This window comes from Myxocyprinus asiaticus, chromosome 35 (genome assembly GCF_019703515.2).
Source record: "Myxocyprinus asiaticus isolate MX2 ecotype Aquarium Trade chromosome 35, UBuf_Myxa_2, whole genome shotgun sequence".
Lineage (NCBI taxonomy): Eukaryota > Metazoa > Chordata > Actinopteri > Cypriniformes > Catostomidae > Myxocyprinus > Myxocyprinus asiaticus.
This window is the reverse complement of record NC_059378.1, coordinates 42,480,782-42,507,533: the sequence shown is the minus strand read 5'-3', so window position 1 is coordinate 42,507,533 and position 26,752 is coordinate 42,480,782. Positions and strand designations below refer to the sequence as shown.

The 26,752-nt window shown below is 41.8% G+C and overlaps 1 protein-coding gene across 1 annotated transcript; it reads right to left on the bottom strand.

Moving 5' to 3' along the window:
• Window positions 1–8,930: 8,930 nt before the first annotated feature.
• Window positions 8,931–26,418, bottom strand: LOC127426515 (serine/arginine-rich splicing factor 7-like). The gene is made up of 8 exons (XM_051673377.1): window positions 26,317–26,418; window positions 19,315–19,495; window positions 19,045–19,221; window positions 15,808–15,876; window positions 15,645–15,722; window positions 15,174–15,221; window positions 15,028–15,072; window positions 8,931–9,601 (listed from the first exon to the last, which is right to left on the bottom strand). Exons 1-8 carry the CDS (start codon window positions 26,342–26,344, stop codon window positions 9,547–9,549), a joined length of 681 nt encoding a protein of 226 aa, XP_051529337.1. The 5' UTR covers window positions 26,345–26,418; the 3' UTR covers window positions 8,931–9,546.
• Window positions 26,419–26,752: the final 334 nt, after the last annotated feature.

Here is a 26,752-nt window from a genome sequence, read left to right as displayed (position 1 = left end):
CAAAGAATTCAAAATCCTTGGGCTCGACCAGTCACGTGACGCCATGCAAGAAGCAGATGTGTGAACAACGAGCTCTGCGCACTTTGTTAAATTTTCAATTATTTTCATGTTATAATCTGGTGAATTTGATACACCCAGTTATACAATTGCTCTTTGATGCAAAACATGGCAAAGAAGTCAAAATCCTCGGGCTCTGGAGACATTAAAAGACACTTACATGTTCAGGATGAAAGCCCCGACAGGCCTACAGACCGGGGACTCGATGTGGATGGCGTGGCGGGAGAGGAGATCCAGCGTCAGTTGTCCAACATGTCGGTGATGCTGACGAAGATTCTTGCTGACTTGGAGGATCTCGCTGTAATACGTCGATCGATTACAGCGATGGAAATAAAATTCTCTGAGTTAGTTACAAGAGTGTCTGATGTTGAAAAACGAATCGATTTTCTGGAATCTTCGGAGAGGGAATTAACCGCTAATCTGCCCGCGACCAAAGTTGATTTGGAACATCTCCTTGAAAAGCTTGAAGATCTTGAGAATAGAAGCCACAGAATAACGTTCGAATTGTTGGAATTCCTGAGCATGAGGAGGGCAGAGATATGGTGAAATTCCTGGAAGAGCTTTTCCCGAGTCTGCTCAACATAACAGGCCACAAGCTGGAAATCGAGCGAGCTCACAGAGTCCCTGCTCACAGATCTGCTGAGGGAAACAGGCCCCGATCGATTCTGGCCAGATTTCTGAGATCATCCGATAAAGATCTTGTGTTGCGCCAGGCGAGGAGCAAAGGGAAGCTTTCTTGGAAGAACCATAATATTTTCTTGTTCCCGGACTTTGCGAACTCGACAAGAGAGAAACGCGATCGGTTCAAGGAATGTAAGAAACTCTTACATCGGCGAAAGATCTCGTTTGCTCTGATGTTTCCTGCCAAACTGAGAATAGAAACTAAGGTCAGTCGCAAAATATTTACATGTCCCAATCTGGCAATGTCTTTTACAGAATCAATGACTGAGTAAACCATTGGATGTTTCTCATGTGAGTGGGCCTGACTCGCTGTACTTATACTTGAGGAAGTTGGGTGACATTTTGGTTTTTTTGCCTTGGCTCCGCCGTGCAGCTGGAGCTTGTTTTGTGAATAACACTTTTCCTTAAGAAACTTTTGCATTGAGGAAAGATTAATTTTGCATTGAAGTTCCTGGACAGATTGAGAGTGGACACTGCGGATGACCACAAAATATCTACATGCTCACACAAAGGATGTCTTTTATAAAGCTGACGGATTGTGTAAGTCATGGTATATACGTTTATGCAGCCTCCGAGTGAATTGACTCGACCATCCGGGGAACCGGGATGCCGGTTTTGTTTCTTTTTGTATTGGTTCGGCCTAGCAGCTGGAGCTTGTTCTGTTGAATAACATTCCTTTGGAACAGCTGTGGATTAATCTGTTCGTTCTTCATGCTTATTCCTCCTGCTGGCTGTGGTTTGTTTTGAGTTTATTTACGAGACACTGGAATGATTACATCATCCACTGAACTCATAACAGCTGGTTCACTGAATATTCATTTGTCTGTCCGAGGAATCTGAACGGTTTTATATCAGCTGGAATTTGTTTTGTGGAAAATCACACCTTTGAGACAGTTCTGTGAATGAATCTACACATTCTTTGTGATCATTCTTCCTATTGACTGGGTTTATTTTACAAAGTATTTTCTGTTGTGTAATTTTGCCTCACAAATTTGTGAGGCAAAATTGAGAAATCCGATGGCAAAGTTGTCGTGGGACTCGTGGGCGTTCATGGACCTTTTGAGTTTAGAGGGATTGTTGCCAGTTGGCGCTGTTAATGCACACGTTTTAATTTTTTCTGTTTGTTTTGTTCGGGGGGAAGTTCAGGGTTTGATTGTTTCACTAATGGGGAATGTGGTCTGTATAATTTTGTTTTTGACACACAATTAATTTTTTTATTATATCAAAATGCCTAATGTTAATATGAGTGTACTATCTCTCTTCACATGGAATGTGAATGGGTTGGGGCACCCCATAAAAAGAAGAAAGGTTATTTCTTTTCTTAAACGTAAGAAATATGATATAGTGTTTCTTCAAGAAACACATCTCTCCCCGCAGGAAGCTGAAAAATTTGGGAAGATATGGGGTGGACATATTTTCTTTAGTGCTGGCTCTAGTAAGAGCAGGGGAGTCATTATATTGGTAAATAAACATCTACAATTCAAATGTCTCAAACAGACTAAAGATAAATTAGGAAGAGTCAATATTGTTTTAGCTGAAATTCAAGGGCAAAGGTTGATTTTGGCTAATATTTACGCACCTAACGCTGATGATCAGGGCTTTTTTATAGATCTTGAAGGGATGTTGCAAGCCGCTGGCACCCCTCATGATATAATATTGGGAGGAGACTTTAATCTTTTTATGGACTCAGTCCTTGATCATAGTGAAGCAAAAGTGTGTAAACCCCCTAAAGCAACACTGACGCTTCACAGGATGTGTAAAAATCTTGGTCTTACGGATATTTGGAGACTTTTGAACCCATCTGGTAGGGACTATACATTTTTTTCATCAGTCCATAAGATTTATTCTAAAATAGATTTTTTTTTTAGATCCAAATCCCTAATTTCATCTGTTGTTGATTGCTCAATTGGAAACATTTTAGTCTCAGATCACGCCCTGGTGAGTTTAGAGGTGTTGCCACATACGGAGAAAAAGAAATCATATAGTTGGCACCTTAATGTATCCCTTCTGCAAAATCCTGATTTCCAACAAATGTTAAAGACTGAAATCAATGTTTATATGGAGACCAACTGGTCCTCAGTATCCTCTGTGGGTGTGGCTTGGGAGGCACTTAAGGCAGTTCTTAAGGGTCGGATCATAAAGTATGCCTCATTCATCAAAAAATCCAAAGCACGAGAACTCGTGGAGTTGAAAGGAAATATTAAAAGTGCCGAGCTGAAGTGCCGTATGTCAGCTGATGGTCTCAGAGAATTGACCCAATTGAAATACAGATATAATACTATTTTGTCACGGAAAGTTTTGGTTATTCAGGGCAAGACAGTCATACTTTGAGTCGGGTGACAAAGCAGGGAAGCTTTTGGCTAGATATATAAAGCAGAGAGAGTCTTTTTCTATCATTCCCTCAGTGAAATCTGCTGGTGGTGAAATATTTACCTCAGCCATTGATATTAATAATGCTTTTAAAGAATTCTATCTTGATCTTTATAGTTCCACGTCTTCATCTACTGATGAAGATATTAGAAACTTTGTGGAACCATTAGATCTCCCTAAACTGACAACTGAGCAAAAAAACTCTCTTTATTCTGAGATAACCTTGGAGGAGCTTGACGAGGTAATTAAGTCCCTACCTACTGGCAAGTCTCCGGGGCCAGATGGTTTTGCCGCAGAATTTTTTAGATCCTATGCTACAGAACTGGCTCCACTTTTGTTAGAAGTTTATACTGAATCATTAAAGAAGGGAAAGCTTCATCCAACCATGACACAAGCCCGGATCAGTCTGATTCTTAAAAAGGACAAAGATCCAAGCGAGTGTAAAAGTTACCGTCCGATCTCCCTGATGCAACTAGATGTAAAAATATTGTCCAAAATTTTGCCTAACCGATTACGTCAAGTTATAACATCTCTCATACATATAGATCAGGTGGGGTTTATTCGGGGCCGTAACTCTTCTGATTACATCAGGCGTCTCATCAATATCATGTGGTCAGTGGCGAATGATCAGTCTCCGGTCGCTGCCATCTCACTTGACGCCGAAAAGGCGTTTGATATGGTAGAATGGGATTATCTTTTTAAGATTTTGGAAATATACGGGTTCGGGAGTACATTTATTGTTTGGATAAAGTTACTTTATAAACACCCTGTAGCAGCAGTACAAACAAATGGATTAATTTCAGATTATTTTACTCGGCAGGGTGGCCCTCTTTCCCCATTATTGTTCTGTCTTGCCCTGGAACCATTAGCAGCCGCGATAAGAAAGGAGGATGATTTTCCAGGGGTGACAGCGGGAGGTGTGGAGCATAAGCTTCTGCTTTACGCAGATGATATTTTATTATTCGTCTCTGACCCTACTAGATCTATGCCTTGACTCCACAGAATTATTAATTCCTTTTCCAAGTTCTCAGGATACAAAGTCAATTGGTCTAAATCCGAAGCTTTGGCGCTGACAGCTTACTGCCCAGAAACGGCTTTCCAGCTGGGCGCCTTCCAGTGGCCCAAACAGGGCATTAAGTATTTGGGGATTTTATTCCCAGCAAATTTGTCTGATTTAGTTAGAGTTAATTTGGTCCCTTTAATAAAAAGGTTTTCGAGCGATGTGGGCAGGTGGGCTTCATTACATTTATCGATGATTGGGAAGGTTAATGTTATTAAAATGAATTGTATTCCAAAATTCAACTACCTGCTTCAGTCTCTCCCTATAGATGTCACTCTCTCTTATTTCAAGCAATTTGATAGCATAGCGAAGTCCTTTATTTGGAATGGTAAGCGCCCCAGGTTAAATTTCAATAAGTTACATAGGCCGATTGATAATTATGGGCTAGGCCTACCCAGTATTTTGTTTTATTATTATGCGTTCGGTCTTAGAAATTTGGCTCATTGGTCGCTTCCACCTGAGAGAGCCCCTCCCTGGTTTTGTATTGAAAAGGAAGTTCTTGCCCCATCACACCACTGCAAAGCCTTTCGATTAAACTAGCCGGAGAGGTTAAGTCATACCCCGTTATTTTGCATTTGCACTTGATATGGACAAAAGTGTCCAGAGAGTTTAATTTGGATATTTATTTAAACGCAGCCTCGAGCATATGGCTGAACCCTACACTGTGAATTAATAAGTCCCCTTTTTGTTGGTCAGATTGGATTGTGAGGGGGGTTAATACACTTGGTGACCTATATGAGGGTGGAGTATTGAGACCTTTTGAAAATTTGGTTCAACATTTTGGCATTGCCAGATCTCAGTTTTATAAATATTTACAGCTTCGCCACCTACTCTGCACTATTTTTGGGAGTGGCACGCACCCCCTTAAAGCGGCAGGTGCTTTGGGAGAGGTGATTGCTGCTTTTGGAAAAGGCCATGACGCATCAGTGTATTACTCCCTACTAAATCAGAGTCTGGGGGATGGAGCCTTGACTTCTCTCAAGAGAGTATGGGAAAAATATTTGAATTTTGTATTGGAGGATGGAGTGTGGACTAAGATTCTTAAAAATGTCAAGTCTGTATCTAGAGATGCAAGGGTTCGCCTTATGCAATTTAAGATTTTACATAGATTCTATTGGACCCCCTCTAGATTATATAGGCTTGGTCTTAAAGACACACCCACTTGCTGGCGATGCCAGTCAGAAGTTGGAGAAACTACCTATGTCTTTTGGGGGTGTGTTAAGATCCAGGAGTTTTGGTTGAGGGTTCAGAGGTATTTGTGTGATGTTTTGAACATTCAGGTTTTGCTCTGTCCCAGACTCTGTATTTTGGGTGATGGGGCGGTCATGCATTTAGGGAACAATCATATAAAAAAATTGGGTTCTGACCAGTCTCATGATCAGCAGGCAAGTAATTTTAAGGGGTTGGAAGTCAAGTGGAGCACCTTCTTTTTCGGAGTGGTGTGTGGAAATGGGAAGGGTAGCTGCATTTGAGGAAGCAGTAAGTAGAAGGCTGGGGTTTAGGGAATTATTTGTTAAAAAATGGGGCAAATATTTAGTTTTTTAGGGGGACTCTCGGGGAGGGGATGTGGAGAGTGTAGTTTAGTTTAATCATGTATGCTTATTATTATTTTATATATATGTATATATATATATATATATATATATATATATATATATATATTTTTTTTTTTTTTTTTTGGATTGTGTGTGTGTTATGTGGGACCACAGGGGTGTTCGTTAGGGGTCAGGGTGGGATTGTATTAGTAGGGTTTAAATGTAAAATGTTGATTCTTTATATATGTGTTGCGTTTTTCCAATGTTATGTGCATATAAATCAATAAAATGTTAATTACAAAATCCTTGGGCTATGGAGATATTAAAAGACACTTACGTGCTCAAGTTGACCAGGGAGTCGATTTGGACGTTGTGGTGGGAGAGATTCAGCATCAGCTGTCGAGTATGTCTGTAATGCTGGCGAAGGTCGTAGCAGACTTGGGAAAAACTGGAAGACCTTGAGAATCATAATCAGCATAATTAGCAGCCGCGATAAGAAAGGAGGATGATTTTCCAGGGGTGGTGGCGGGAGGTGTGGCACATAAGCTTTTACTTTACACAGATGATATTTTATTATTCGTCTCCGACCCCACTAGATGTATGCCTTGCCTCCACATGATTATTAATTCCTTTTCTAAATTCTCAGGATACAGAGTTAATTGGTCTAAATCTGAAGCTTTGGCTCTGACAGCATACTGCCCAGTAACGGCTTTTCAGCCAGGTGCCTTCCAGTGGGTGTTCAAAGTTGATTTCGTGTATTTATGTTTTGTTTTTCTGTGTTTGAATAAAAATGTTAATCATAAAAAAAAACTCTAATTTCTCTTTTTGGACACTATTGGTTAAGTTTAGGGTAAAGTTTTAGGTTAGGGAGGTATGTTTTATTAAAACCTCCATCTAAAATTCACTTTAAAAACCTTGTCTGATTACAACCTAATTTTGCTCGGTTTTGGCGCCCCCCTGCTGGACATTTCACTTGAAAAGTGCAGCCACACATATTATGAATCATGTAATTTCAGTTTTACAAAAACATTGCAATGCTCATGTAAATTTCAGGAGACCATTCATCCATCCTCTTTTAAAGCTGCTTGTCCTATGTAGGGTCATGGGGTAGTGCTGGAGACTATTCCAGCTGTCTCCGGCCGAAGACAGGGAAACACCCTTGACACGTGGCCAGTCCATCACAGGGCAACACACACAGATAAACACATTCACACTCTCACTCTCATCTACAGGCAATTTATCATTTCCAATTCACTTAATCTGCTTGTTTTTGGACTGTGGGGGAAACCGGAGCACCCAGAGGAAATCCACGCGAACACGGGGAGAACATGCTTCATGCGACCACACTAGGTACTGTATATTTCGGTTATAATGTCCCTTTTGCTTACATAAATAAATTCTCTCAGATAATGCTGTGAATTATACAGGGGACCTTCGAACTAGGTATATTATGAAAATATAAATGTTATTAATTATATTTGATTAAGCTTTCATCATTTTGGTCACATTTTAGCTTTTTAAAAAAGAACAAATTAATGTATTTAATAAATAAATATGATATTATATTGCACATATTATATTTTGTGCATGTTCATTGTTTACAGGTATTTACATTGATTTGTAAAACACATGAATAAAAGCGGTACTGTCTCTTTAAGAAAACTGGCATTTCTGTAAATGAGCGCATATTAATGAGAGTGGACTCAAATGGCTTCGTTACCTCATCCGTTGTATGTTGGATTAGAATTAAGTGTTTTTTCTTTTTTTTCTGATTGTAAAGAACAAAAAGATACATTAAAAGAGACATTATTCAATGACAAATGGATTGTGTGGATCTCGTCTTTGGACACACATTACAGGGAATCAAACCAAACTTTTACTCTCAACACACAGTGAAAGATCTCGCTGCTGAACTTCTTCATCACTATACTACTCAATCACCGGTGAGGGAAATCTCAACATTTATCAGCCAGTGGACAATCACAGACATTTAGAAGTCACATCGTGTGAAATTTGGTCTCATATGGGAGTGATTTACTCATATTGTAGAGGGTTGCGCGGAGAGTAAATGATCAATCTTGGGATTTAAGAATTGATATTGAGAAAATCTATTTTTTTGCCCAGCCTTACTACAAAAGAGCTAAAACCTCTATGAATTCTTAATAACAACTATTTAAATGCCTCCATAAGTTCCCTTTGACCAAGGAAACATAAATAAATAATTCAAGCACAAGGGATTGTGGGTATTCCCCGTAGCCTCAATTTTGTACTTAATTATTTGAGTTGCTAACACTTAAAAAGTCTATGGATTTTTAAGAGAAATAAGTTCAATTAACTTAAATATTTGAGTTATGTGACCAAAACTTGACATTTCAAGTTATAGTCAGCTTGATATTTCCAGTAATGACAACTTTAGGGTTTACAGTGTAAAACTGATTCCAGATTAATATAATACAAAGTATAACATATTCTAAAAAATGAACTTTATTTTCAGAAATAGGTCTCATAATGTTATTATACTGGCGAGAGAGTTATTTAAGAGTTATGGATGACTTTTTAATTACCATGAATTCCTGAATCACTATCAGATTCCTATAAGGCCAATAGTATTTGATATTACCAGTGGGCCCACCCAGAATATTACAGATTAATATTACAGACTTCAAATATATATTTATAAAATAGTTTAAAAATGCATAAATTCTGATTTCTGAAGTTTGAACATACTGTTTGAATGCACCGCCTTTCTGTTAAGGAAAATTTGTAAATAAATAAATAAATTTGGCTCAACCATTTTTATTGAGGTCATTTCCTGGCCACACCCTTGGATATTACTCATATCAGGTGACATCTATCTTCTGGGTGAATCTTTCTACAAATAATACACAGATAACCGTGAATGGGGTCAACATTTTAGATAAGAATTGTAATTTTTTGTATTAGAATAATTTGTAGAAATACAAAGTGAAAAGCAAATTGAAATTCAAAATTAAGTTGAATAGAAAATGTCTGGATGTTGTGTCTCACCAATAAAGTTAAAGAAATGACTCAATTCACCACTGAAGCAAGTTTAAAAATATATATCTTTTTAGAGACATGAAGACTAAATGTGTGTTTTGTAATATAAAGAGACCATAAATCACTTATTATATGAATGTATGCCAATTTTTTTTACATGGATTGACAATAAGCATTTAATATTTAAACTCACGACATTGAAGATTTGGACATTTTTTATTGTATAAAAACAAGAGTGTAATTAGTTTATGATGTGTGGAAAACAATATTTACAAACAGAAATGGGCAAATAATAAACCTTGATGCATGATAATTTAGACTCTCAAAGAAGAAATCAAAAAGCATAAATGTATAGAATATATGAAGTCTTTTCTCTAAATAATGAGGATTTGTTGGTTCTGCTGTCTCCCGATACTGTTAAATACTGCAGTCTAATGAGAACATCAACTAGAGATCAACACAGATGTTCTGAACATCAGCACCACCTGCTGGTAAACACTCAACACCACATGATGAAAACACAATGTTTGTTCTTTTCACTTTATTTAATATCACAAACAAAACTCAAACAATTGCAGGTTACATATGAACTGTACACAATACCTACTGCACAACAAACCAGGTACAAAAACAGACAAACGGTTTCTCCATCTACTTCAAAGAACTCAAAAGAAATTCTGTACGATGAAACCACAACAAAATTTTAGCTTTTATCTTGCCTTTTTTTAAATTATTATTATTACTTTAATTGTACTGCAATAAGCATCAACCCAAAGCTCCTGACGACAAACACACGTCACTTCATGAAAAACAACAGAGAGAGATTCAGTCATCTCGTTCTGGACTCTCACTTCTGGCAGGACTCCGTGAGGGTGAACGACTGAAACACACACACACAAAAAAAAACATGGATTATGTTCTATCTGGCACACTTTACACACACGCACACACATGCTCTCACACTCTCTCTCACTCTCACACACACACACACACTCTCACTCACACACACACTCTCACTCACACACACACACACTCACACTCACACACACACACACACACACACACACACACACACTCACTCACTCACTCTCACACACACACTCACTCTCACTCTCACACACACACTCACTCTCACACACACACACTCACTCTCACACACACACACTCACTCTCACACACACACACACTCACTCTCACACACACACACACTCACTCTCACACACACACTCACTCTCTCACACACACTCACTCTCTCACACACACACACTCTCTCTCACACTCACTCACTCTCACACTCACTCTCACACACACACACTCACTCTCACACACACACACACACTCTCACACTCACTCACTCTCACACTCACTCACTCTCACTCTCACACACACACACTCACTCACTCTCTCACACACACACTCACTCTCTCTCTCACACTCACTCACTCACTCTCACACACACACACTCACTCTCACACACACACACTCACTCTCACACTCACTCACTCTCACTCTCACACACACACTCTCACACTCACTCACTCTCACACTCACTCACTCTCACACTCACTCACTCTCACACTCACACACTCACTCTCACACTCACTCACACTCACTCACACACTCTCACACACACACACACTCACACACACACTCTCACACACTCACTCTCACACTCTCACACACTCACTCTCACACACACACACACACACTCTCACACTCACTCACTCTCTCACACTCACTCACTCTCTCACACTCACTCACTCTCACACACACTCACACACACACACTCTCACACACTCACTCACTCTCACACACTCACTCACTCTCACACACTCACTCACTCTCACACACTCACTCTCTCACACTCACTCACTCTCACACACTCACTCTCACACACTCACTCACTCTCACACACTCACTCACTCTCACACACTCACTCACACACACACACACACTCTCACACTCACTCACACACACTCACTCTCACACACACTCACTCTCTCACACTCACACACACTCACTCACACACACACACTCACTCACACACACAAACACACAAACACACTCACACACACACACTCACTCACACTCACTCTCACACACACTCACTCTCACTCACTCTCACACACACACACACTCACTCACACACACACACTCACTCACACACACACACTCACTCACACACACACACTCACTCACACACACACACTCACTCACACACACACTCACTCTCACTTTCACACACACTCACTCTCACACACACTCACTCATACTCACTCTCACACACACACTCACTCTCACACACACTCACTCTCACACACACTCACTCTCACACACACACTCACACTCACTCTCACACACACACTCACACTCACTCTCACACACTCACACTCACTCTCTCACACACACACTCACTCTCTCACACACACTCACACACACACACTCACTCACACACACACACTCACTCACACACACACACTCACTCACACACACACTCACTCTCACTTTCACACACACTCACTCTCACACACACTCACTCTCACACACACTCACTCATACTCACTCTCACACACACACTCACTCTCACACACACACTCACTCTCACACACACTCACTCTCACACACACTCACTCTCACACACACACTCACTCTCACACACACACTCACTCTCACACACACACTCACACTCACTCTCACACACACACACACTCACTCTCTCACACACTCACACACACTCTGACACACACACTCACTCTCACACACACTCTGACACACACACACACACTCACTCTCACACACACTCTGACACACACACACACTCACTCTCACACACACTCTGACACACACACACACTCACTCTCACACACACTCACAGTGGTTTTGATACGGTTCTGGCTAACATAGTACTTTTATCTGTAAGCTGTTTGCTTGGGTCCTGAACAATTATTGGTCATGTCTCTGTTTAACTGCTTTCAAATGCTGTTCTTTGGAATTTTTGGAGTGTTTTTGTCCGGCTTCAATCACTTTTTCATCCGACATGGCTGTTCAGTACTCAACTGCTCAGCTTAAAACTTTGAAAGGATTTTTCGCCTGTCCTCAGACACTTATGAGTGGTGTAAACCAGTGGTTCTCAAACTTTTTTGTACCAAGGCACATCTTTGTAAATATTACACTCCATTTTTCCAAAGCACACCATTTTTCTCCTCAAAATATGATGCATACATCCTCATAAATGTGAAATAAACTGTATTAAACCTTATGCTGTCTCTGAGACACACATCAAAAATTAAAAATGGACTTGAAAAAAATATTTAAAAATATGTACTACACAAATTTCATGGAATATTTGAAAAAGGTTATTTAGGTTGTAAGGACAAATCAGGGCTCTACCCAAACACTTTTATTTAGGAATAAAATGCAAAAGAATAATGACTGATAAAAATAATATGATGATTATAAAACGATGTTTATTTTTTGGAAATTGCATTGACCTGGAATTTGCATAAGTGTGATGCCATGCAGCATCTTGGTAGTCTCATTATAAAGTGTGAACATTTCAACAGGATATGCAGTTTTTGCAGTCTGGCAGTGCGTGGTTATAATGTTACAATGCACACCTCCGTTAGAAGCAGAATAATGTTCGGTGCGCTGTCACCCTGTCGCAGTTGTGCAAAGAGGCTCTTATTGTTAGAGCGACATTTCATGGTTATTTTTCGATGTTTGAGATTTTGCTTATCATGATGATTTAGATGAGGATGCTGACATGCTGTTTACTGTTATCGCGCATTTTATGGATTCATGCATTTTTATTTGACTCGCTATTTTTCTCAGAAACTTGCGTTTGAGCGTGATGTTAAGACATCATCCATCAATAATTAATTATTCAAAACACTGTCCGTCATTTTGATAGATAGGCCTACAAGCAAGAATCTCCGCTTAAATCATCTTCACATGGTATATCTTCACTATCTCTCGGTCTATGAGTGTGCGTGAAAGAGAGGAGAGCGCTCGCAGCCGTGTGAGACTGAGAAAACAGTGCTTTGAATGCAAAACTAACTAACGTGTCTCTTTTAAAAGTACTTTGTATATGATGCAAAATGCATCAGGGAGTTTTTACTATGATTGTAGGTTGCAAGAATAAGTTCATAACTTTGGGTGTAAGATCAGCTGTCACTCGCACCGGTGCAGCCAAATAATTGTCTGAATTCACATGCAGTAATTTTCATGGCACACGGCACACCGTTTGAGAACCACTGGTGTAAACAACTCCAAATTGTACGCCGTCCACGTTATATACACCGATCGAAGAGGACACTTTGGACTTTTCACTGCTCATCTCCGACTGGCATTCCTGCTATCTGGTCAAACACCTGGGCTCCTCGTAAATTTCCACATTCAAATCATTTAATTAATTGTGGAAATTTGAGATCATTGCCCATTGATCCCCATTATGGCAGCCACAAACTCGCATCTTCAAATGTACACTGTGCCTAGTTAAACTCTCGCTCTTTCACAGGCAAATCATCAGTGCTTAAAGACATGATTACTGACAAACACCTGGATATGCTTCTTCTTCCTGAAACCTGGCAAGTGCCCAATGACTCCCTAAATTTAAACTTACACTGTCCGGATACACCAATTTTTCTAACCGCGTCCTCATCACAGGGGTGGCTGTAGTTTGCCGTGAGAGTATTAAAATCTCTGTGACTGAGTTTCAGAATGTCTCCTCTTTTGAGTACTTAGCCTTGAAAATTGTAGGTCATACATCATAGTTACAAATTAAAAAGGAGAATGAAAAAGAAAAAAATCACAGCAGTCACACGGGGGTCTCAGGAGGTTAAAATAGAAAATATTATAGATATGTAACAATCAGATGATATTATATAATTCTGTAATCAACATTCAATCTCATCTGATAGTTTTATATTTAATTAGGGTGATATTCTGCTACGAAAATGAAACCACAGAAACCACAAAATTAACAATTGTTACTACAATCATGGTTACTACAATATTACTATAGTAAAACCATGGTTAATTTTCATAAGTGTTAAAAAAATGGCGAGAAAACATTTAATGGAACAAATTTAAACTCAATCTAGAAAACACCCAGTTTTAAAATATAGAGATAAACAGCAGCAATACACGAAATATTTCACTTTAAAAAAGAAGCCAAAGTTCCTTTAAGGCTCACGTGAATCATTTATGTGAACTGGTTCATTTACAGGAATCATCCGAAAGAATCGACTCACTAAATTGAATCAGAATTTCCAAAAGAACCGATTCACTTAAGGTGTGTTCACACTTGTAGTTCGGTTCTCTTGGTTCTCTTGATCCGGGACAAAAAAGAAAATGATACATTTAGTCCTGGTTTGCTTAGCGTTCACACTGGCATTTTTAACACCGAACCTAAAGATATGAAACAAAAGGTATGAGGATAAAGTCACAACCTGATTGGACAGCTTTTATGACGTATATTTTGTGACGGAACATCCAAAACAATGCTGGCTGCTGGGCGAAATGCACTCGTTGGACCCACTTCCCCTTACCCTATCATTGAACATTTTGAACACTTGAGCATTTTTGTGCGTTTTTTCCAGTATTCTGGAAATATGCTCATCGGACCAAATGTTAATAAGGAACTTTACCTCCTCATTGCTCCATGTTTGCCCTCTGCTCATTTTGTTTTGCGTACACCGCTCTTACCGCTCTATGTTATCAAATCACATGATTTTTAGGGTCGCATCTTGTGACATCACATCCTGTTATTGGTCCGTTCAGACGTCTTTGGTCCATGCTGCGTTCCAGAGTTCGTTTGGAAGCAGACTGAGACCCACTATTCAGGCGGTCTCGGTCCGCTTGTTTGGTGCGCACCAATGTTTGGATGGCAGCGTTCACACTTGTTCAAATGAACCGCACTAACAGAGCAATCGCACCAGAGTTCGTTTTAATCGAACCAAACCTGCCAAGTGTGAACACACCCTTAAATGACATGAGAGAGTGAGTGTGTTTGATTACTCACATTACTGCGTTACAATATAATGTGACAAATGAAACGTTTTGTGACTCTACAGTGCTACTCACTGGAAAAACTACACAATAGTGAGAATATCTGAACTACTGTCATGCTACTGAAACATGTAGTTAAGTTAGTAGTGTCACTACTTTTAGTTAGTTACTCCTCATTTCCATTTTTCAGGCCTGGCAAACACTTTTAAAACTCTGAAATGTGCAGGTTTTTCATGACCATGGGAACTCTGTGTTACAGTATGATGTGTGTGTGTGTGTGTGTTTGTGTGTTCTCACCTCCTCGCCGGAGAGCCAGACTTTGATCTCGCGACTGAGCCAGACCTACAAAACCAATCCGTTTTTATTCTTGACTGATGACATCATTTATACAGCTGCATCAACAGGTAAAATAATAAACCTGAACAGGTGCTTTCATTGGTTACCTTCTCCTGGGGGCGGAGCCAGATCGTGAGCGAGACAGGGATCTGGATCTGATTGGGTCCGGAGAAAGATTTATGAAATATAAATGCAATCAGCAATTACATGGCCGAACACATCAGTACATCACACTACAAACACCCCAAAGAACTGGAGGACATCAGAACATAATATTACACTGAACACTTCAGAAATTATGAACCCATTTAACCACTTTTGAACGGTCACCTTACAATCCATGCTACAAACTGCTCTCATCAGTCTGTTGTCAAATGATAAGTGCACTGCCTGACTGAACTCTCAGGAGACTTCAGTACAATTACATGACACGTGTTCATTAATTCACGAATCAGACTCGAGATAAAAAAAAAAAAACAGGTTCATTAGAGTCATTCACTGAGGACTTAAAAGAACCGGCTCAGAGTCGTTTATTTGGGAATCTGACCAGCAATAGATTCAAAAGAACCAGAACTCACCTGGATCTCTTGGGTGTCCCTGATCTGGAGTGTCGGGGAGATCCCGAGCGAGAGCGGCGAGGAGAGAAAGACCTGGACCTGAGAGAGGACACACGGGTTTATTCATGACTAAATATACCACATTCACATGATAACAGAAGACTCGTGCAGTTCTGTCACACACCGTCTGCCTCGGCTGCGGCTGCGAGAGCGTGCGTACCTCCTTCCACGAGAGCGAGATCGAGAGCGAGACCTGAACGAGTCCAGAGGAATGAAGGAGAGGAGGAGGAAGGACAGAGGAGAGAGAGAGAGCAGTGTCAGTGTCACATCAGGAATCAGTTAGAAAGATTCACTGAATCATCTGAACTACACAATCACTTTAACATTGCACATAAAATACAATATAGAGCTGGGCGATACATCAATAATATTTATTTGACGTGACTGTGCTGACGATATTAAATTAATCAACATTCTGAATATGGCAATTTATTTAATGCGCTTTTTATTTGGTCATTAAGTTTCATTTGGGGAAAACTGTGTTTTCATAGCATCTGGGATTCTCACAAAACAATACAAAAATATGAATTTATATTTTGCATTAAAAAAATGAAGGCTTAGGACCATTAAGATTTTTTGCATTGTACATTATTTCCAGGATACTTCAGTATATTGAACTCCCTCGATTCTCACTGCCGAGACAGTACATCCGGTTCATTTCCATGAATCAGTTCAAACTGTCTTTGAATCGATTCAAAAGGTCAGATTCAAACATTTGTTACTACTGTATTGCCATATTGTTCCAATAACTATATATTGTTAAATATTATTCTTGTGTTCATTTAATGAAAAATTTTGGAAAAGTAGTCTTGATTATTTTAACTAGATTTTTTATTTTTACTTCTTTTGCATTTAACATTTTGGATTGTTTTGGTTGAAATTATTGTTCATCTGATTAAAACAAAATTCACTCTTTTAAGCCATTTCAGGGCAAACAGACAAATACTGAGACACATATATATATATATATATATATAAAACACACACACACACACACACACACACACACACTCACTCACTCACCGGCCACTTTATTAGGTACACCTGTACATCTACTTATTCATGTGATTATCTAATCAGTCAGTCGTGTGGCAGCTGTGCATAAAATCATGCATATACTGGTCAGGAGCTTCAGTTAATGTTCACATCAACCATCAGAACGGGGAAAAATGTGATCTCAGTTATTTGGACCATGGCATGATTGTTGGTGCCAGACGGGCTGGTTTGAGTATTTCTGGGATTTTCACACACAACAGTCTCTAGAATTTACTCAGAATGCTGCCAAAAACACAAAACATCCAGTGAGAGTCAGTTTCCTGTTCTAAGCTGACAGTAGTGGTACCCGGAGGGGTCTTCTGCTGTTGTAGCCCATCTGCATCAATGTTCGATGTGTTGTGTGTTCAGAAATGCTTTTCTGCATAGCTCTGTTATAACGTGTTTATTTGGGTTGCTGTCACCTTCCTGTCAGCTCGAACCAGTCTGGCCATTCTCTGTTGACCTCTCTCATCAACAAGGCGTTTCCGTCCACAGAACTGCCGCTCACTGGATGTTTTTTGTTTTTGGCAGCATTCTGAGTAAATTCTAGAGACTGTTGTGTGTGAAAATCCCAGAAATACTCAAACCAGCCCATCTGGCACCAACAATCATGCCACGCTCCAAATAACTGAGATCACATTTTTCCCCATTCTGATGGTTGATGTGAACATTAACTGAAGCTCCTGACCAGTATCTGCATGATTTTATGCACTGCTGCCACACGATTGTCTGATTAGATAATCACAGGAATAAGTAGATGTACAGGTGTACCTAATAAAGTGCTCACTGAGTGTGTACATACAGCTCTGGAACAAATGAAGAGACCACTGCAAAATGATCAGTTTCTCTGGATTTACTGTTTATAGGTATGTGTTTGAGTAAAATGAACATTTTTGTTTTATTCTATAAAGAACTGACAACATTTCTCCAAAATTCCACCAAATATTGATTTCTGAACTCTTCCTAAGTTAAAACATTAGTTTTGAGTTGTTTTGTATTGACCAGTTGTCATTTTCTGCAAATAAATGCTCTAAATGACAATATTTTTATGTGGAATTTGGGAGAAATGTTGTCAGTACTTTATAGAATAAAACAAACATGTTCATTTTACTCAAACACACACCTATAAACAGTAAATCCAGAGAAACTGATCATTTTGCAGTGCTCTCTTCATTTGTTCCAGAGCTGTATGTATATATGTTAAATATATATAATTTATTTATAAAAAAACCTAGTTTAAAACTCTTGTGTTAATTTTGTAGAGATTTGATCTTTATGTCCATGTTGGTTTTTTAATTTATTTTAAAACGTTTATAGAATTATTTACAAAAAATATATTTAAAGACTTTAAAATTGTCATGTGTAACCATCGAGAAAAAAGTATTAAAATACATTTATTGCACCCTAAATGCACGAGTTTACACAACTTGATCATTAATTTAGTGTTTTTTTAATAATTGAATAGATCTTGTGCATCACGTCATTGACCCAAGTAAAATGATGAATATCGTCACTTAAACTGCTTTAGCTGTATCGCCCAGCCCTAGTACAGATCTCAGCTGTCTTAAGCATCCAACACATCCTCTCTGTTCCACAGATCACAGCATTAAACATTACCACTCACTTGAGCTCACTCAATGGCAATCATATACAGAGAGACACATTAATTGGTACTTGAAATAAACCTGTCAAGTCTGCAGGTCGACCCGCAAGGTCGCGCAGATCTAGACGATCTAGAAGTATCTATCGTCAGGCGACCTCTGCATCTAGTCGTTCTCTTGGATTTCTAACGATGATCGCACTGACAGCCAAATCGCTTGATTGAGACTTGATAGAAGTGTGCAAGGCGCTTTTGTCTAGACGTGGTCTCTCGAGGGCTCTCGATGCTCTCTTTAGCAAAACCGTAGACACAAATCACTAGCCGAATTTACTCAGATTGGCGCTCTCATCTGGTTTGGGTTGGGGGGTAGGGGCTACGAATAGTTAAGTAGCAGTGGGAGGAGCCTCAGCGAAGGGGTGTGGCTGCTCGTCCCCCGGTCATAGCAGGCGATCGTAAGTGTGAGATTTGCAAGATCCCTCATGAAATCGTAAAGGATCGTGACTCTCTGAATCAAACGTTGAAACCTGAAAGGTTTTGACCAGGTCAGTCGTTAAATCAAATCCCAAAGAACATTGGAGAAAAACAGCAGTTTAAATAAACATCCCCATCCCCAAATAAACAGGAAGTTAAGCAGACAGAGAGAGAGAGAGAGAGAGAGAGCAGCAGAAACAAAATAATGCTGACAGTGTCAACAGTACTTCAGGAATAAGACACAGCTGGGCTTACCTGCTCCGTCGACGGCGATTGTAGCGGTGACAGTCGTACGCGTAGTGGCCCTTCTCGCCACACTCGTAGCAACGGTCGTTCGGGTCGAAGGGACGGCGAGTGGGAGGACGATCGTATCGGGAACGCCGCGGCATTCCGGTGGATAATTCCACACGCACTCGAGATCCACAAATCATCCTGAAGCAGATTGGTATTATTTGTCATTATAAAACAGACAACTTTGGTTCTAAATTCTGTTTTATCATTGTAAAAACAAAAAAAAACACTTACTTGCCATCGATACCACGGACAGCATCCTCTGCATCTCTCGGGTCTTCAAACTCTACAAAGGCGAATCCTGGAGGGTTGCGAGCGATCCACACCGTTCTGAGTGGCCCGTAATATCCAAATGCCCGCTCCAGCTCACCTTTACCTGCACCGGTGCCCAGATTACCCACATACACTTTTGTTTCTGAAACAAGAGCAAAACAAACTTGAATATTATGTGGTTCATAATATTACGGCATCCTAGTTTGGATCCATAAATATGAGTGAGATATAGTATGACCTAAATTAATCTTAAATTTAAGTTTTGTTGCTATTTTTGAACACAACAGACGTTGAAATGAACCCTCTGACAGTACAAACCACTTGAGGGTAAAAAATTAGTAGCCGGAATGCCTGAGGATAAAAACTCCTCCTGAGTCTCTCTGTGTTGGTCCTCAGGATCCGGTAGCGCTTCCCTGATGGGAGCACTGATAAGAATCTGTATCCAGGGTGGTGAAAGTCTTTGATAATTCTCCTGGCCCCTGTCCTGCATCGCTGGGTGTAGGTGTCTGTGATGCAGGGGAGAGAAGTTCTGATGGCCTTCTCCGCTGTCCTCACCACTCTGGACAGTGTCTTCCGATCCGGGGCAGTGGTGCCTCCGAACCAGGTGGTGATGTTCCCTGTGAGAGGACTCTCCACAGCCCCAGTGTAGAAAGCCCTCAACACCCTATGGGAGACCTTGAACCTGGCCAGGTGTCGTAGGTGGTATAGAGGCTGGCACGCCCTTGTCACCAAGCTGATGTATGTGTTGTCCAGGAGAGGTCTTCTGTGAGGTGGACTCCAAGGTATTTGAAGCTGCTCACCCTCTCGACTGTGGCCTCGTTGATCACCAGGGGGCTGTAGTTCCTCACCTGCTTCCTCCCAAAATCAATAACTATCTACTTGGTCTTGGTGACATTCAGGGAGAGATTATTGCAACACCATGTGGAGAGGACATCCACTCCCTCTAAGTAAGCCTTCTCATCATTGTTAGTGATGAGGTCTACCACCACTGTGTCATCAGCAAACTTCACCAAATTGTTGGAGCTGTGTTTGGCTGAGCAGTCATTGGTGAAGAGGGAGTAAAGCAGGGGGCTGAGGACACAGCCCTGGGGGGCTCCAGTGCTGAGGGTGAGCATGGAGGAGGTGTAGTGTGTAGGGTGTGATTAATGGTGTCATTTTTGGACCTGTTGGACAGGTATGCAAACTGTAATGCAGCAGGCAGCTGGGGAGAGAGGAGCAGATGTAGGCTCTGACCAGTTTTTAAAAGCACTTCATCACTATAGAAGTGAGTGCTACAGGACAGGTGGTTTTGGCGACAGGAATGATGGTGGAGTTAAGTCAAGTCAAGATTTATTTGTAGAGCACATTTAAAAGCAACAGAGTTACACCAAAGTGCTGTACAATAAAATATAAAACATATAAAAGAAAAATGATCCAGGAGCAAATACGCAAGTGACCTTACATCATCCCTCTCATGAACGCGCATCACAGAGATGTACTGAAGCGAACATTTGTAGTTAAGTATATAAGTATAGTTTTGTTTCTAAAAATAATCAATCGTTTGGGTTCAGAAGAACTTTATTTGTCGACTGGAGTCGTGTGGATTATTTTGATGCACCCTAAATATGCATTTTGGACAGTCAAAAAATGGACTACATTCACTTGCATTGTTTAAAGGAGGAGGCCTGAAATGAAATCCTAAAAATCTTAAATTCTGTTTTGATGAAGAAAGAAACTCAGATACATCTTGGATGGCCTGAGGGTGAGTAAATTATCAGCAAATTTTCATTTTTGGTTGAACTATTCCTTTAAGCAGATAGTGAACAACAGCATTTTTAAAACTGGCAGGTACAACTCCATTTACTAAAGAGCTGTTAATAATAGCTGTTACAGCTGGGCTCACGGTTTACAACACTTCCTTAAGAATGGTAAATGGTCTGCACTTATATAGCACTTTTTTAACCTTAGTGGTTCCAAAGCGCTTTACACTGAGACTCATTCACCCATTCACACACACACTCACATACCAATGACGGCAGAGCTGCCATTCAAGGCGCTAGCCTGCCATTGGGAGCAACTTGGGGTTCAGTGTCTTGCCCAAGGACACTTAGGCATGTGGAGTCATGTGGGCCAGGAATCGAACTGCCAAACAGATGAAGATGAGCTGGAATAACGTTTGTCTCACAGCTGGAACATTTAGCCTTAAAAACAAGATCAGCTAGCTGGGCAGAGGTGACTGGTTAAAAACAAGTTAACAAGCCAGTTGGTGAATATACCATAGGGGGATCAAATGTTGATGGCTTAATAGAAGCCTTGATCTTCAAGATTTTATTGTCAAAAAATTGTTGTTTCCCGAGAAGGAACAGGACAAGGAACTGATAGGGGATTTAGCACCGAGTCAATTGTCTTAAACAGTACTCTATGCCTGCTTGCATTTTCAGTGATAAGTTTAGAGGAAATTTGACTTGACCTCTTTCACTTAACTTGGATAACTGGTTAACCATGCAATTAGTGATTCATATGAGACCTGGAGTTTCCTTCACTTTCGCTCAGCCTTACGGCACTCTTGTCTGAGAGAACGGGTAAGTTACATTTAAAGGACGAGCAAGGACGAGGCGGGAACTGGCTGAACAGTAAATGGAAAGTTTAATGTAAAACTCAACATAAAACAAACATACACACATGCAGCACAGCCGCGTGCATCTCTCTCTCTCCCGAACTGGAGTCTCCGACTCCTCTTTATCTCGCTCTCCCTTTGATCATCTGATTCAGCACCAGCCGTGCACCCACATCGCCCGGCCATGCCCTCCTACTCATCACACTCCTCCCCCGCCTGATTCAGGCCAGGGTGCCACTGGACTGACTTACTCCCCCCCCATCTCTGGAGGGGAGATGCTGCCCTTCCGGCCATTCCGTCAGCCAGTTGTCCACCCACCTCCTGGGAACCTGGGGGAGAAATGAGAGGAGGCGTGGGGAGAGGGAAAGGGCGAGCGGGAGACACATAGAGAGAGAGGAGAGAGAGAGAGAGAAAAACTTGCTTGCAGGTCCCCGGACACGCTGTCGCCCGGTCCTCAACCGCTCCTCTGCCCTCTTTTCAGCACAATACACATCGCACTCTGGAACACTCTGCTCCGTGCAGCTCTCTCCCCCTCACTGGCATCTGGTTCGCTCTTAAAAGCCCATCTCCACTTTCACTGTAATGACAAACAGCTGTTAGAGGCAATCATTGCCAGGTGATGATCCTTACTATTCTCATCTCCTGATCTCGCTCTCCATTCACAAATCGGAGCTTAACCACGCCCCCGCCACATACCCCCATCGCCCAAGCCATCTAGGCAGCACGTACGGTGCGGTCTGAGGACTCGTTCCATAAGGCGCTGAAACATAGCCAGGGCCCCAAACAAACCGAACGCAAGGGTTTGGTTTGATGACACAGTCATCCACACACGGTGTGGAGAAGGCCGTTTTCTCAAGGGACATTGGTTTTAAGGGGATCTGCCAATAACCCTTTTTAAATCCAGTGTCAAATAAAAGAGAGCCGTGCCCAACCGATCGAGCAATTCATCAATACGAGGCATTGGATACACATCAAATTTAGACACCGCATTGACTTTTCTATATCCACACAGAACCGGACCGAGCTGTCGCTCTTCAGAACCAGCACCACTGGGCTGGCCCAGTCACTGTGGGATTCTTCTATTACCCCATATGGAGCATGGCCTTTAATTCTTCGCAAACCACTTTTTTTTGTGCTTGGGTAATCGGTAGGGACAACTGCATACCACTACCCACGGGGTTGTTTTGATATGGTGTTTTATGAGGTTAGTACGACCGGGAAGAGGTGAGAAAACTGAGAATTATCTTTGCAACCGGGTCACATCCGTGAATTGTGACGGTGAGAGGTGGTCTCCGCAAGTGACCGGGGTGCCACGATTGGGTTTTAAGTTCACCTACGGCCCAAGCTCCTCCCTCTCCGGTACCACAATCGCCAAAGCCACGGGGACCACCTACCTCCATGATTTTAAGAGGTTGAGGTGGTAAATTTGCTGCACTCCACTCCAATCCGTTCGTTTAACCTTTATAATCGACTTCCCCGACTCGCCATGTGACCTCAAAGGGTCCTTGCCAAAGTAAGGGTCACAGTAATTTAGAGCTCAATGTGGGTAGTAATACAAGGACTTTATCTCCCTGTGTAAATTCCCATATCTGAGCTCCCGTTATACAGCCGGGATTGACGTTCCTGAGCCTGGAGTAAATTCTCCTGTGATAGCTGACCCAATGTGTGGAGTTTTGCTCTCAGGTCAAGAACGTACTGAATTTCATTTTTACTGTTTGAAGGTCTCTCCTCCCAATTTTCCCTCACGACATCTAAGAAAGCGCAAGGCTTACGTCCATACAACAATTCAAATGGGGAGAACCCCATGGAGGCTTGTGGGACCTCTTGAACTGCGAATAACAGGAGTTCAAGCATCTTCGTGCACGAAATTAAGAATCATGTTTTTCAGGGTTTTATTAAACCGTCTGACCAACACATCCATTTGCGGGTGGTACATGCTTGTCCTAATCGATTTAATACACAATTCATACAGATCGCGTAGTGTACGTGACATAAAAATAGTGCCTTGATCAGTGAGGATTTCTTTCGGAATCCCCAATCGTGGATATCCCTATGCACACACCTTACCTTCACCTTGTGACTAGCACCCAAAGCCTCGTCTTGAAAAAGGTATTGATGTATGGAGGTTTGGCTGCAACCCGAAACCACCAAGGCCTGGTATGTACCCCCCTTAATAATCACAGGTAGGTAGATCGGTTGCGGCCTGCAGAGCGTCGGGGACCCGAACCAATGTGCTCACCTCCATCAGCGGGCATTGGTCCCGGAAATGCCCGGGCTCCCCGCAGCTCCAACAGACTGGACCACGCTCCACACCCGCGACAGCGGGTTCACCACCCTGGGAGTGAGAGTGGAGAGGGGCAGGGGAAACCGGCATGTAGTGCAATCCCTGGAGTTGAGGAGCTGGTATGGGAGGAGCTCCTCCCCGTTTCCAGGGAGGAGGAACAGGAAGGAAAGCAGGGGGAGGAAGGGAGACAAGGGAACGAGAGAGAGAGAGAGAATGATCTTGGGGCTCATCGGCTCCCGAATACGCTGTCATGTGGTCCTCTGCCAGCCGGATGGTCGGCTGGAGCAACGCGGCACGGTGGCCCTGGACCCACTCTGCCGTCCCTCTCGGAAGTCGAGCGATGAACTGCTCCAGTACCACCAGATCGATGACAGCTCCGACGTTGTGTTGCTCAGCCAGCATCCACCTCCAGCAGACGTCCCGGAGCTGTTGGGTGAAGGCAAACGGGCGGCCATGCTTGTCAATGGTCATAGAGCGGAAGCGTTGGCGCTGCTGCTCGGGTGTCCGGTCGACCCGTTGCAGGATGGCTTTTCTCAAGTCGGCGTAAACCAGGAGGTTCTCTGCTGGTAACTGCTGCGCCGCGAGTTGGGCTTCCCCAGACAGCAGTGGAATCAATCGGACCGCCCACTGGGTGCTCGGCCATCCGCATGCCACAGCCGTCCACTCAAAGAGCTCCCAAGAAGGCCTCCGGATCGTCGAGGGGGCCCATCTTGACAAGCGGAACCTGGGGCGGGCTGGTTATGGGGTTGCGGCGGCAGCACCCTCCTGGTGCAGCAAGCTCCGGAACATCTGCTGGTCCTCCGCTTGGGCCTGGAGGAGCACAATGACTTGCTGTTCCTGTTCAGTGCGCAGCTCGAGGAGGGCCTGATGTTGCATCTGGTGGATGCTGGCGAGGGTCTTGACCACTACCTCCAGAGGTGAGGAATCCATGGTGGCGTTCTTCCATCCTTAATTCCCGAATTCTGGCACCAGTGTAACAATTAAAGTATGGGCAAGGAAGAGGCGGGAACCGGCTGAACAGTCAACGTAAAGTTTAATGTAAAACTCAACATAAAACAAACATAAACGAACACACACACATGCAGCGCGGCCGCGTGCGTCTTTCTCTCTCCTGGACTGGCGTCTCCAGCTTCCCTTTATCTCGCTCTCCCGCCGATCATTTGATTCATCGCCATGCACCCTCACGGCCCGGCCACGCCCTCCCCCTCGTCACAGGGTATTCTCATTTAACCAATGCTGAGCAATGCCCTTTCCCTTAACTTTCCTGGGCTTACAGGGAGCAACAGAGTGAAGACTGGTGCTAGCTGGTTAACACAGACTTTTAGCACACATCCAGGGATGTTGTCCGGGCCACGTTTTTAATAGTTTTCATTGTTTTATCGTGGCTCATCCAATCAGATTTAAACTTTGGTGTAAAAAAAAAAAAAAAAAAAAACATTGTTATAAATTTTTTCAATAAAAAAAATGCATTTAAAAAAAAGTTTTTATTGTTTAATACTAAAAATGCTGCTGAAGGTCGCTCATATGATCCTAAACAAAATCCAAAATCCTTATATATATATATATATATACATACACATTTTCTGACTGAAATTACTATATAAATATTAAAATAAGTTTAAGCATATAGAGCTTTAACTAAACTACCAAACCCTGTTTAAAACTCCTTGACATCGTGATAAACCCATTAAATCTTAAATCCATAATTAACATTACTCCAGAAAACTGTTTTTTTAACATGTAAATAAAAACAAAGTAAATATAAAAACAGACAAACTCCTCATATTGATGTCTTAACTCACATTAATACGGATATTAATTAATTAAGAAGCACAAATTTCATCGATCTCCACTTCAGTTAAATACTTCATTCACACGACATGTATCACTATTATTAGTAGTATTATTGATTGTGGTTATTAGTGATGAGTGATCAGCGCGCACGCGGGCGCCATTACAGTTAGCAGCTCGCGCTAACACACACCGAATATCTTCAATAAACAGTCATATTTCACAGATTATGAACTCTGCGATTAACAATTTATATACATATATGATTTATTATCATGTTTATGGGACTCACCGCCTCCGTGTCGCCCGTATCGCGACATGATGTGAAATAATAAATTGAAGTCTCCGACAGAAACAAACAGCCGCCTGTCAAACGAGCGCCACACATCAGCGCATGCGCGGACTCAAACGAAACACACTTTGAAAACTACACTACCCATGATACGCCACTGTACTAGCCGACCAATCACAGGACAGAGCAGATGACGTCCTCATTAATTGTGCTCACGCATGCTGCTCGTGTTCATGGAGAAACTTCACGCATAGTCGGTCGCATTGATTGTTTGATGTTGTGATGTGATGATTTATTGATCAGGGATGGTGCAGTGGAGTGAGATGAGTCTACAGCAGTGGCAGGAGTTTGTGTAACAGCTCACGAACAGCAGCAGTTTGAGGGGTTTGTGTTCGCTGTGGATCCGATGTCTGAAACATCTCACACATAACTGTAT

Excerpts from the sequence above, each read along its gene's own strand:
- LOC127426515 (XM_051673377.1), bottom strand. The coding sequence starts at position 26,344 with ATGTCGCGATACGGGCGACACGGAGGCG. Across the intron at positions 19,222-19,314 it reads GTCCGTGGTATCGATGGCAA|GATGATTTGTGGATCTCGAG; the intron begins GTAAGTGTTTTT and ends AATCTGCTTCAG. Across the intron at positions 9,602-15,027 it reads TCTGGCTCTCCGGCGAGGAG|TCGTTCACCCTCACGGAGTC; the intron begins GTGAGAACACAC and ends TGTGTGTTTCAG.